General features: G+C 44.6%; 1 protein-coding gene across 1 annotated transcript in view; it reads right to left on the reverse strand.

The window, feature by feature from the left end:
- The window catches only part of Me2 (malic enzyme 2), a 43,502-nt gene extending 33,659 nt beyond the window's left edge, over window positions 1-9,843 (reverse strand). The window contains exons 1-2 of the mRNA XM_038330494.1: window positions 9,676-9,843; window positions 189-308 (exon numbers count right to left, since the gene is read on the reverse strand). Coding sequence (XP_038186422.1) covers window positions 189-296 — 108 coding nt within the window. The 5' untranslated portion in view covers window positions 297-308; window positions 9,676-9,843. The remainder of the gene's footprint in view (window positions 1-188; window positions 309-9,675) is intronic.
- Window positions 9,844-13,607: the final 3,764 nt, after the last annotated feature.

A 13,607-nucleotide genomic window follows, 5' to 3' on the forward strand; every position in this document is an offset into this window, starting at 1 on the left:
AAATCAACCAACCATACAAAGAAACAAAACCCAGCTGAATGAGAAGACTGGTACAGAAAAAGCAACTCTCCCCAAATGACCTTCGTTCTACAGCATAGAGCTATCAGACACAAAACTTTCACGTCTTATCGGTCTAACAGCACACCTCCACCAGGAAGATAAATCGCATTGGCATTAATGTCACTAACCTTGTTTGTTCGTGGATTCAACATGAGTGGCTTGCCTTTCTCCTTCAGGTGCAAATGACGACATGTCGAAGTACAAGGGGCGACAACGGTTCTTACCCGGGAAAACATCTTCTCTCTCACCTGGGAAAAACAAAGTGCTCGTAAGAAACACACTGCACCAAAAGCATCGCCTCATTTATTCCAAAGGCAGACATGGACGCTCACTGCACACTGGAAAATGCTTTAGTTTAAAGGGTAAACTGAGGCGGCTGACGGGGAAGGAGATACACTACTGATGTTACATTTCCTGACCTTGGCCACTGAGCTACACCCGACTGGAACTAGAATCACCCAGGAGACACACTCCGGGTGTTGGTGAGCGCATTTCCAGAATGGTTTAGTGGGAAAGACCTACCCTGAGTATGGGTGACACCAGGCACGGGCAAGGGTCCTGGACTGAATGAAAAGGGGAAAAGAGCCATCATGTCCCTCTACCCCTGTGGTCCCAGCCATGAGTTCTTGCTGCTGTCATGAACTCTGACATTTTTTTTTGGGGGGGGGGGGGGGGAAGGGGTTCAGGTTTTGATCAAAGCAACCAAAAAGTAAATATATAACAACCAGAGGTTAAGATATTCCACTTTGAATCATGTACAAAGTTGCCCTGGAAAGGGGATGCTATATGTGTAAAATGCATCTTTTGAAATTATTTTAAAAAGAAATCTATGCAGTGGTGTTAAGTGTGCCAGCAAATGCTGGAACAATCATTTAATTTATTATAAGACTCAAGGAGGACTGCAGTGGCGTTCCATATAAAGCTGGACTATACAGCTACCTAGAATGCTGAAACGTGCAGCTTCTGGTTGTCTACCTGCAGATGTTATGGACAGTCTTTTGGCTTCTCCACTTCTCTTTTCAACTTCCGGGTAAGCGGGAAGAACCTCTGCTAAGTAGAATTTCAAAGCCAAAGGACTGCTAACTAAGCAATAAAGCAAAAGGCACAGCTTGACTGTTAAGTTGGGAGCAAAGCCCCAGCCTCTGGCTGGGAGTTGCTTTACTCTGGACTCCAAATTCTAGCATGCCAGGCCTGACCCCTCCTGGAGGAGGGGGGGTCAGGACCACTCCCCCAGGGTATTTACATGAACTCCCAAAGGAGAAACACTGGGTTTTCGGGTCTGCTTGGGCTCCCTACTGTTCCGTCTTCCCGCCATGCACTCAGCCACCCCAGAGCAGCGTCATTCTTAATGAAACGATGGGCATTTTGATTTGGTTTGATTTGACCTAATTGGATTTTTTGTGCCGGTGGAGCTGTCATATTCTTATCGTTGAGCAACCAAAAACTTCCTGAAGAGCAACCATAAAATATGACTTTTAAGTAAGTGCTTGTTCCAGCTTCCACGGAAGTTACAGACAGTATGGACTTCTCAGATTGACTTCCTCTCTCAGTTTTTAGTTTCTCCTCAGCTTCCCCCGGCAGACAACACTGGAACAATGGCAATTCTCTAGAAAACTGTGCACCACATTTTAAATTTTACCATCAAACAAGACACTAGTTTCAAAGTGTCTCAAGACTATACTGTTTTATGGGCAAGCAATACTGTTTTATGACAGTGCAGGTTAGCAATCAAAGAAACGGGTGTGTTTTTCTAAAAGCAACAGGCTATGGCCTATTTGTACGTGGTCCTTGACCTAAAAGTGGTTTTCAAATTTTTTTATAGGGTCACAAAAACACATATGTGAAATAAAAACACAGAAGACAAAGAAAACACATGTGGCTCAGAGTGCCTAAACTATTTACTCATTAGTTCTTTACCTGAAAAAATGCTGCTGGCCTCTAATCCCTGCCATCTGAAGGACAGAAAATCTCCTACCCATGCTGCACCTGCACACACACCCTATGGGCCTGAAGTTAGCACTATTTCTGAATTCTTTTCTGCAAATATTTCAATCCAGAGATCAGCAAATTCAAATAAGGCTAGTTTTCTTTTTTTTTCAAGACAGGGTTTCTCTATGTAGCTTTGGAGCCTGTCCTGGAACTTGTTCTGTAGATCAGGGTGGCCTCGAATTCACAGAGATCCACCTGCCTCTGTCTTCCCAGTGCTGGCATTAAAAGCGTGTGCCACCATGACCCCAAAAGGCTACTTTTCAAAGTATTGCTGATCACATAGTCATAGACACTGAAATACTGCAGTCTACAAGTAAGTCTACTGAAGCTGTTTTCTGCCACCCACCAGACATCAGAACAAAGGTGGGATACACTGTTTCAAAGGCATTTGCATAAGGCTTGGAGCCCCACCAACACCCCCTGGAGGGTGATGCAGACGCTAGATGTAACGCAGAGCTGAAGACTGGCAACACTGTCACAGATGTCCCACCCAGCTTAGATAGCTATGGACACAAGTAACTTTAAAATAAAGCATGAAGGAGAACGCAGTGACAGAAACAGGAATGAGAGGTTTTCTACTCTTGAGGAGGGTAAAAATCAGTGCACAAAAAGGGCCAAGACAGAGATGAATCTAACCAAAAATTTTAGAGCAGGAATTTAAGCATTAAGTGTGTGCCTTAAGAAAAGCTGACAAAGAAAGCGGGATGTGCTGAGAAGGAAAAGAAGACTAAGGGAAAACTAACTAAGTCCTCACCAGCAACCTGCTCTAATCTATGGTCCACTTCTAGCCCGCAATTAGAATGTAGCTGTGATTTCTTTTAAGAAAAAAAGATGGCAAAAATCTTTAGACAGAAGCAGAGTTCTGTGTTTAGTGAAGATTGTACACATAAAACACTAATAACACAATAAACCAAGTTGCCATCATAAATAAATACATACATGCAGATCTGGAGAGCTGAAAGGGCAGAAGTGAATTTGGCTTTCAATTTTTACTTCACGCAATTTTTTGCTGTTCCTAGAATTTTTACTTATATACAACCTGAATATCCATAAAGATACCCAAATTTACTTTGGTGATCACAAAACCAGGAGATCTAAAAATCACACAGCCTAATTTCTTCAGATTTACATTTAACTTCCATTTACATGTTGGAAACTTAAGACACAATATCAAGGGACTAGAGGGTTCTGTTTCCCCTGCCATACAGCTCCCCATTCCTCTAGAAACAAGTACTAGAACTTATTTCCGGACCTAGTAAGTGATCTACTGCCTACAGAACAAGGAAGGAACAAAACTATTTATGTGTAAAGAGAAAGCTTTTTACTCTCCTTCCAAATTTCAGTCACCAATTCTGCAAGCTCAGCACCTCCCTCCTATGAGTTACAGCAACCACCTGACCAGAACACCGGGCTCACTCCACACATCGGAACAGCAGACAGCAAGAATGCCCTGATTCCCCTCAGCTGCGACACTACCCAGACGGTGTTAGACCAATAGGTTAAGGACCCACACTCACCGGACTGGCCTTGCTCTGGTTGCCGACTCTAAGTAATAGATTGTCACCTATACTTCTCATCAAGCAGCTTCCTCATGGGCGTGACAGTTTGCTAGAATGGGTCACAGTACTTAGAGAAAGATTTACTGTATTTACTGTTCAATTGCAAAAGATATAGAAAGGACGCAGATGACCTACAGATAGAGAGATATGCTGGGCAAAGTGCGAGGGAACGGGGTACACTGCCTCCCCTGCTCTTCCGCGTGATTAGCAACCCAGAAGCACATGAACTCCTCTAATTCTGGAGGCTTTATAGAGCTTAATGTCCAGTCCCACCCTTCCCAGAGCTCACGGGTGAGGCCGAGCCTCCAGTCCTCTGGTCCCTGCAGTGCCCAGCCCCATCCTGCAGCTATCCAGGAGCTTTACCCAGTTACCTCCTTAGCAAAGACTGATCAAAAAGTCTTATCAAGAACAAATGACATTCCTATTACTCAAGAAACTCTGAAACTTGTAGCTCTCAGCAAAGAACAGGACAAAGACCAAATACATTTCATATTCATAGAAAAATGTAACTATGAGCCTGATTTTTTTGTTTTGTTTTGTTTTGTTTTTCGAGACAGGGTTTCTCTGTGGCTTTGGAGCCTGTCCTGGAACTAGCTCTGTAGACCAGGCTGGCCTCAACTTCACAGAGATCCACCTGCCTCTGCCTCCCGAGTGCTGGGATTAAAGGCGTGCGCCACCATCGCCCGGCTGAGCCTGATATTTTTTCCTTACTTTTGGTCTTTATAAAAAAAAGACTCTGTCATCCTATACATGTATATAATATGTATAGAATACATTCCCATAACATGCACACAACCCTTCCTCCTCCCATCCTGTGGCAGTCTCTTGACCTGTTGGATTTATTCCCCACTATCAAGTCTTCTGGGTAGGAGTTTGTTTTGTTTGGTAATCCTTTTCCCCATGGGGGTGGGAGGTAGGGATGCATTCCATAGCCCCAAATCAAGTAAATCTTCCTGCCTCAGCATCTGAGTCATGGGACTACAGGAATGAACCCCCACACCTAGCTCCTTGAGAAGCCTGTGTAAAGCAGAAGATTACAGCTACTTAGACTAACTCCATAGCCCTAACGTTAACTATGCTCTCATTAGTGGATTTCCAGACTTAAGCAGATTTTCCTTGAATCACACCTACAGTTCCACCTACCTTAAACTTCTTAATTTGTTAAAAGCCATGAAAGCTCAGTGACAGGAACTGGCATGTGGTATTTCACCCAGCTTAGCAGCTGCTCCCTGGGCTCCTGCTCTGCTCTTCCTTTCATGTTTCAAAGTACGGCCCTTGAAACTTTCATTCGGTTTTTTCCTTCAGTTTTTTAATGCAGTTATTTCTTTCCTCTCTAAATCCCATATTTCCAACTAAAACTACTAATGAAACAACTCTATCCTAAATTCTCATAGCTCTTTAGCGATCCCTTCCTTTCTCTTTTTGAGACAAACCTCGTATCTCAGGCCTTGAGCCTCCCATCTTCCTGCCTCCACTGTGCAGCCACGCGCCACTGTGCAGCCGCGCACCACTACCTGGCTAGTTCTCCTGCAGAGCTAGACAGCAATCCCAGGGCATTGTGCACACTAGGCAAGCACTCTCTCAACTAAACCACATCCCCAGCCCTACTTACCTATGTCTCATTGGCATTGTTTTCCACTTTATTTGTCTATATTTCTATCTGAACTTGTTCAAATAATTTAAAATTCTGGTTTCATTATATATTTCAAAGACCTTTCCAAGACCTTCTAAATCCCTCTAATGTCTTTGGTGCTCATGTATAAATTTTCGTTTCTTTCATGGCGTAATTTTTATCTGAGGTAATTTTCTTTCAGAAACAGTGGAGATCTTTGACAGTGGGCCCTGACATGTTTTATGCTCTCCAGAAGCCAACTTTTGGAGGCCACTGAGAGTTTGCTTCAGTGAGATCCAGGGTTTATGGCCTAAAACCAAGTCTTAAATTAGTTCATATTCTAAATGGATGCATATCTCCAAACCCAGATTCAGGTGAGAGGTCTATGATCATACTTAGGATGTGGGGTGACTAGCTTGACATACCTCCATCCTAGGCAGGACAGACTCTCCAGTCCCGCCTATGGGAAGGTCACTGCTCTCCTACTTCTCACTCAGTACATAAAATTCTGGCTCCTAAGGGTAAATGGGGCCTAGGAAAACAATTTCCAGCTCCTGCAGAGCAATAAATACTTCACTTGTCCTTAATTCCCTGCCTACCCAGGAGTCTTCAACTACAGGCCACTGCGGGGAGGGCCTTTCTTCATTCCTGCACGTGAAGATTTCAAACTTGCCTCTGTGTTCGTTTCTACTTCTTTAACCTCACTGTGAAGGAAGGGGAGGGTGTTTCTATCTGCACGAACGTCTGTGTACCATGCCTAAGGAAGCCAAACACGGGTGTCAGATCCCGTGGAACCAGAGTTACAGATGGCTGTTGGCCGCCATGTGGCTATTGGCAACCACACCCCAATCTGTGCAAGGACAAGTGCTCTTAACTGCTGTACCATCTCCCCAGCCCCTACCATGCAGTACCCTTTATATTCTACCATCCCTGAAGTCCACAGCTCTCCTTTGCAGTGCCCTACTCCCAAGTTTCTCGGATCCTGGTTCTCTGCTGGCATGGCCACTGCCACTCTCCCTGTCCCCTTTCAAGAGTAAGCAACAATAGAAAGGAGTTGAACTCTGAGGCCGTGGAACTCTCTGGGTGTTGTTTACAAACAGGGCTTCGAGTGTACTTCCAACAGGAACTTCAACTGTAGAGTCACTGCATGCCCTGGGGACAGAAATGAGATGGATACCATCTGGAAAGGTTATCTACTGGAGACCAGCGCCGCCATCAACACTATTCAGAAGAGGAGAGGTCATGACTTGAGGTAATGAGTCAACTTGGCAGTTACAGACCTGAACTTGAATCTGGAATCAAATCATTACCAGTTTAGAAAGAGATTCCAAATGGTCTTTGGATTGGCACGGGGGTTAGTCAGGTTTTCACTGGCCTGTGACCACCTAAGGAGAGACTTGGACAGTATAGCAGTATTATTCATAATAATAAATGTATACTTTATTATGTTATTACTTATGACCTTCCCTTTTTGGCAGTTAAATCCTATCTTTTAGGACAGGACAGGGACAGTGGGCTTTGGAGGGTACTTCTGATGTGGTCTTAAAGGTACTGTTTTGTTATGCTCCAAAGGCTGGTCTTGAAGTCACTAATTAGAACAGGCTGCCCTCAATATTACATACAGCAGCCCTCCTGCCTTACAAACAGCAGCATTCGCAGTTGGTTTTAGAAAGGTTCTTAACTTAGAAGTTGGCAATTTCCTCTCTGGTCCCAAATACTCTCTACATATACACTTACAAAAAACAAAACGAAACAATGAGTACAGTGCTTGCTTCACAACCATTAGGACCTGAGTTTAATCCTTAACACCCACACATAAAAAGCCAGTTACGTGGGTGTAACCGCAGAGCTGAGGGTGGGGGGTATTGAGATGGGCAAATCGTGCCAGCCAGTCTAGACAAAGGTCATCTCTAAGCTTAGTGAGAGAGCCTGTCTCTGAAGAAGACAGCTGAGGACATCCGTGACTTCTGCATTAAGTGCACACAGGTGCAGCACACACAAAAGGAAAGGCAAACCCAAGTGACAAACTTACAGAACGGTGGCGTATATGATGGCGTATATGCACACACAGCATCATAATCTTGTCACAGGCTTCACTGCCAGACTTGAAGGTTTTTCCAAGACAAAAGAGAGACCTAAGGGCAAGCTATACAGCCAAACTGCCCGGACTTAAACCCTTGTTTCCCCACTTGCTGGATCAACTAATTCACAGTTAAGTCACACCCTCGCTGAGTTTCAGTTCTCGTAGCTCACAGCAAGAACTACTCAGAGGGCTTTCTATGCTCCCTCAAGCTTTAAATTCAAACAGCTTAAATTTAAATCAGACTCCAAATGCTTACTGCAGGCTGTACAAATGCTTCTGATACAGCACTTCTGCTGCTGGCTACCATGGCCAGAAGCTGATGGTCAGAACCTGCATTCTAAACACGCACCTGGGAGTTTCTGCATCAACATTTTTTAATGATTAAATTTAGAGGCTATGAGGGTAATCGAGATTAACACTTAAAATACTTCCTTCTCTAGGTTGAGAAGGAGACCATGAACAATAGCACAGAGATCCAGATGACAGAAAATACTCTACAATATCTACAGAAATAATATGTTCTTCGCTTTGAAATTTGTAAACATTGATCAGCTTCAGCTGTATAAGCAAAATGATCACCTTCAAATAAACTAGTTAATGTTCCATAAAATAATTAAATTTTATTAAACCAAAAATAACTTTGAACCCACCTTTTTCCCCTAAGATTAACAGATCTTAGTGGAGTTTTGTGTGTGTGTCAAAATATAACCAGTTTGCTTCAAGTTCAATGAGTTATAATTTCAGTTTAACACAATATAATATTTAGTATAGGTAAGAATTTTAAAAATGAATTAAATACAAATTAGGCATAATAGCATCACAAAAGCTTTTAATTTAAAAACTACCACCTCCAAAATGAGCAGGGTATGGAGGCTTGGGTGTGCATTTGGAATCAAGGCAGGAGAATTCCAAATTCCACGTCAGCTGGGGCTATGTTGGACCCTTTCTAAAAACCAGCCAACCAAATAAAAGCACAACAACCCTGAAATGGTGAGCCCTTTATGACTCTGAAATGTACTTTCAAAAGTACACTGAATTCCTTAGAAGGATGTGACTCAGCTGCTTCTTCATTAGCAACTTTTGAGGAGAATGAATGAAAATCTAATTAAAGCAAGGTCCAACAAGCTTGAGACCATAAAGCAGCATAGCAGCGTTTCTAGCCAGCTAACTTCCAAGCTTTCATAGCAGCACAAAAAGAGCCAGTTTCAGCTTATAATCAATGCTCCAGGCTGACTCCTTAAAATCCAGTATTCAAAAAGTTAAACTGTTGTATTTTTGGAAACCGTGTAGCAGATGTATAACCAGCTAACTGCAGCGGTTATACACAAGATACATTGATTTTTTTTTAATTTATTCAGGGGATGCGACCGACAGTTTCTTCTCTAACTTCCAGAATATTTGGAAACTACAAATAAAACTTTGCATTACTTCGTTATCGCTTAACAACATAAACAAAGCTTAAGGAGTATGCACCGTTAAGTGAAGAAGAGCTATGACCATAGCTTGAATTTGAATCCATTCCCTCGCTTACTTAAAGACCCAGGTCTTGAAATAGTTACTTAACCTTCCAAGGCATTTACTGGGCGATAAGAGCACTAACCTGAAAGGGTTATTCTGGGGTAACCTGTTCAGAGAACAGCGCCCAGCCCATTTCTAACAACAGTGCTGCTACTGTTACCAACAATGCCTACACCAACAGAAATAACAACGTTATTAACTGCTTTGCTTAAAGTGACTGCCACAAGCATTTAAGAGGATAATTCCAGTGATCCAGCGTTACTAGGGGTGCACTTCTGTTGAGGTCAGCTATTTTGATCATGCTTATCACCACAAGCAACACACATTTTCTAGAATGATCATTAGTCCCCTCCAAAATAAGGTCGAACCTAAAGCCACAAACGCAACACCACACTCTGGGTTGGTTGTGAAGAGAGTCAGAGTCTTCGGCCAACCCCGGTGCACAGGTGCCATTACAGATGAATGGACGGAACCACGCCAATCTTAGAACTTTCTAGCTTGCAACAACTCTTTCTTTTAAAATGAGGAACACACACACAGCCTAACTCCTGTGTCTCCCTGAGCTCTGTAGAGAAAGAAAATCTTGCCAAAGGGGTTTCGAACCACAAAGTATGTCTTTCCCCCAGCGCAGGAGGAAAAAGAGACCGGGATGCTCGAGATCCAGAAGCCACCAAGCTGGATTCCTGGGAGGAAAGCGGGGTGTCCTGGCACCAGCGAGCCGGACCCCAACAGAGTACGGCGCCCCTCCCTCCGCCCGGCTACCCACCCGCCAGGAGGGCCGCACGCGCGGCTCCCGGGGCGGAAAGGCCCGCGCCCACCCCGCCCCACACCAGGCCGCCCGCTCCGCGCCTTACCGGATCCTGGCTCGCGCCAGGTGGTGCTGCAGGCAGAGAGGCCGCGGCGCTACAGACCGTGATGCTCGACCCTGGCGCCGCCCCGCCCGGCCTCCCGTAAGCTCCCGGCAGCCGGCGCCAGCTCCGGCTTGCTCTGCCGGGGGGACCGCCCCACACGCGCAGAGGTAGCGGAGAAAGAGGCGCGGGCCAGTGCCGGGCGAACGGACAGGCACACGGGCCAATGCGAGTACTGGATCTGGCGCGGGGCGGGGCTCCGGCCTAGTCCCACCCCCCCGGCTCGGTTCCTCCGGGCGGCACCTTCCTGCGCCGGGTTCCTGGGTGTTAACTGTTGTGAGGTGGCGCGCACCGGTTCCTGGGCGGCCCCGACGGCGGGAGGAGGGATGTGCTTCGGGAGAGCAGGGTGGTACCCGGTTCCATGAGGACGCGGAGGGTGGCTTATGCCGGCCACCGGCCAGGCACTCCGGATGGGCAGGGAGTCGGCGGCCACCGCAGGGCGTTCACGCGAGAAGACGCTGTGCGCAGGCGCGGCGCGTGGTCTGCGGGTACCAAATCTCCTAGTCCACCCGACACGAGGAAATTATGATGTGGGTTCTCGTGGAGGAGGGAAGAGATGAGCAACTCAGGAGAATGGCGAGTAGGGAGCACAAGAAACGCGAGCTCTGGCTGGCGCTTTGATGGTGGTGTATTTTTCTGAGCTGTATTTATTGGCGTATATAGGTCTGCAAAATTCTGTGCCGTCCTGCATGGCTGCTGGCCCAGTTACTGACCTACCGGGAATTTACTCATCATTAGTGCTACCACCGTCACCATGAATTCAGTGTTCTTGGGAAAGCGCTGAAACTCTTCGTATCCTGGAAAGCAGCAAGGAACACACACACACACTTTCCTGCATCTGTTCCCGCCCACAGCTAGGATTTTGGACGATATTTTCAGAAGCTATAATCGCTAGAAATTATTCACTATAATGGAATCTTTATACTCTTAAGGGATAAAAATAGTAATGTTTAAAAGATAAAAGGGTAAATAAGAGGCAACAAAGAGATGATTTTAAACAATTTTAAAGACGATAGGAAAACTTTGAGAAACCAGTGAGAGAAAAGTAAATTGTTCCCCTCAAAGGCAGGCAGTTCCACAGCCCTAAACACTGAAGGGTGGGACACTTGAGGGAAAACTACAGTTAGCCGACAAATAATAGGTATGGCTGTTACAGTCACCACCGCAGTAAAGAGGAACTATAAATAAGTGTGGCCTGGCATAACCCTGCCTGCCAGAAACTCAAGGTGTGGCAAGCTGGATGAAAGACGCTGCAAAGAGCAGGTGTCATGGATTCTTCATCAGTGAAGCTCTGTTGTCCTTGAAAGCTTGCCCTTGTTTGCATTATTCCAGGTGGAAGGGTTGCAAAGAGCCATCGAGGTGGGATTTAGTTTGCTTGAGGTCAATAGAGTCCTCATTAAATGCAGTATCTGCTAATGTCAAGAAGACAGGCACCCATTTGCCTGATTACTGATTTGTAGATTCTCCCAGTGAAAAGTAAACACGTCGTTATTAGAAAAAAACGAGCTCGTGTTTGTGCTGCTGCTCCTCTTCCTACTGTTGTTCTCCCCCTGCTTCCCTCACACACACACACACGCACACACACACACACACACACGCACGCACAGAGTCACCAGTGAATACTTCAGGCCTGGTTTTAAAATGTGTGTCAGCCACCTATGGTTCCATGACATGTCTCTGTGTCCTGAGATGATGGGCGAGGATGAAGGCTGATCCCTGAGCACCGAGAGTGTGAGGAGCTGTGCTTTCACTCCTATTGCACACAGGTGCATATGGGAAAAGCAAACATGGCAACTCGGCTGTGCGCCTTTTGAGAAAGCACAGGAGAAAGCCTGATGTTTCTGCAAAATATGGGTAATCGCTAATGGTGACTTAATGCTTAAAATCCTCATTTCTGCTTTTTGTACTCAAGAATTACATCAAAAGCTTTAACTCCTGAAATAGTAAAGTGGTCATTGCTTTGCAACTGACCAAGAGTGAAACAAATACACAAGCTTTAGAAAATTCTGTACTCTTCTGAATTTACTGATTAGCAAGTGCCTAATCTGTTCAGAATTGCTAGGATCAAGCAATTTCGTCTTCAAATGGTACTATTTTTGATTCAATAGTAGTTATAGCAAGACAACAATATACCTTTTTAATATTTGTATTTATTTGTGAATCTGGAAAGCATGGGCACACATGCATATGGAAGGCAGAGGGCAACCCATGGGGGAGTCAGTTTTTACCTTCCACAATGGGGAATTGAACTCAAGGAATTAGGTTTTGCAGCAAGTGCCTTTACCTACTGAGCCATCTCTCCAGCCCTCATTAGTTAATACTTAAAAGGCAGAAGATTATTCAGTCTGGAGAGAACTAGAATATTAATATTTAAAAGGCCAAAGGAATCATAGTCCTTCTTTTACTTTTCATTCAAGACAAGGATCTCACAGGGATGCCCAGGCTGGCCTTGAACTCACTGTTGTGTGGCAATTTCCTCTGAGATACACCCTTCCATGTTAGAGAGAAGCTCTGTCAAAATGTGCTGGTCTAAAGCAGTGGTTCTCAACCTGTGGGTCATGACCCCTTTAACAAATCTCTAGCTCCAAAAATACTTGCATTATACTTTTTACAGTAGCAAAAATATAGTTATGAAGTAGCAATGAAAATAATTTTAGGGTTGAGGATCACCCTAAAATGTATTAAAGGGTCTTAGCATTAGAAAGGTTGAGAACCACTGTTCTAAAGGGAGGCAAAATATCCTGTCCTGCAGGGAAGCTCATTAAAACCAGGAAATAAACAACTCAAAAGGCTCAGGAAATCTCTAAAGCAGAATAGCTACACTAGGTCCTTTCCTCCCCAAGTATATATAAGCAGTAAAGACTGCTGAGAGAAACTCTCAGATAAGCCCATCTGACTAGAAAACTCTCCAATAAACTTGACTGCTTAGAAGAGCCTCAGACCAACTGAGCTGCCTGAAAAAAAAAATTCCTCCAACCTGTTGGGCTACCTGCAGGTTTTGTGGTATACCCCAGGTCTCCAGCTGTCATGACTTGTCATTTTTGCTGGTTGGGCTTGTGGTGACTCAACTCTCTGAGTCATTCTGTGCCTGTAGTAACCCTTCACTTATACTCTTGTAAGTAACCCTAATAAAACTCATAGGTTCACCAAGATGGATTTGGTAGTATCAGCAGTGGCATGAATGAGAATCGTCCCCATAGGCTCATAGATCTGAATGCATGGTTACCAGGGAGTAGTACTGTTTGAAAGGATTAGGAGATGTGGCCTTGTTGGAGGAAGTGTGACACTGGGGGGTGGGTTTTGAGATTTCAAAATCCCATTCCAAGTCCCGAGTCTCTCTTTCTACCTGCTGCCCGTAGATTCAAATGTAGAACTCCAGCACCATGTCTGCCTGCATGGTACCATGGTCCCTGCAATGATGAAAATGAAGTAAACCTCTGAAACTGTAAGCAAGTTCCAATTAAAGGCTTTCTTTTATAAGTTGCCTTGGTTATGGTGTCTCTTCACAGCAAGAGAAAAGTAACCAAGCAGAAGTGTGGATTTCGTGGTATCCTTACTTAGGTCAGTCGTGAGTTCTCTGTCTGGAGTAAGTAGACATTTGTGCACGTCTAGAAACAGTGTCGCATGCACCTCCCCTGAAGCCAGTATAGAATTCTAAAAATATTAATTAATTAAAAAGCCTGCTGCCTGGCACAGTGGGTCAGAGGCACACAGAACAAAGCATGGTTATTATTATGATTATTATATTCCTGCTACAAATAACTCGAATAGCCTCAATTTTATCTAGTATTATGATATATTCTATGGAAAGAATGATAATTATGGTGATAGGAGCAAGATTTTTTTTGTACATTTAATCAGTGACTGTTAGAAATGTT

The sequence above is a fragment of the Arvicola amphibius genome, chromosome 5, assembly GCF_903992535.2.
Source record: "Arvicola amphibius chromosome 5, mArvAmp1.2, whole genome shotgun sequence".
Lineage (NCBI taxonomy): Eukaryota > Metazoa > Chordata > Mammalia > Rodentia > Cricetidae > Arvicola > Arvicola amphibius.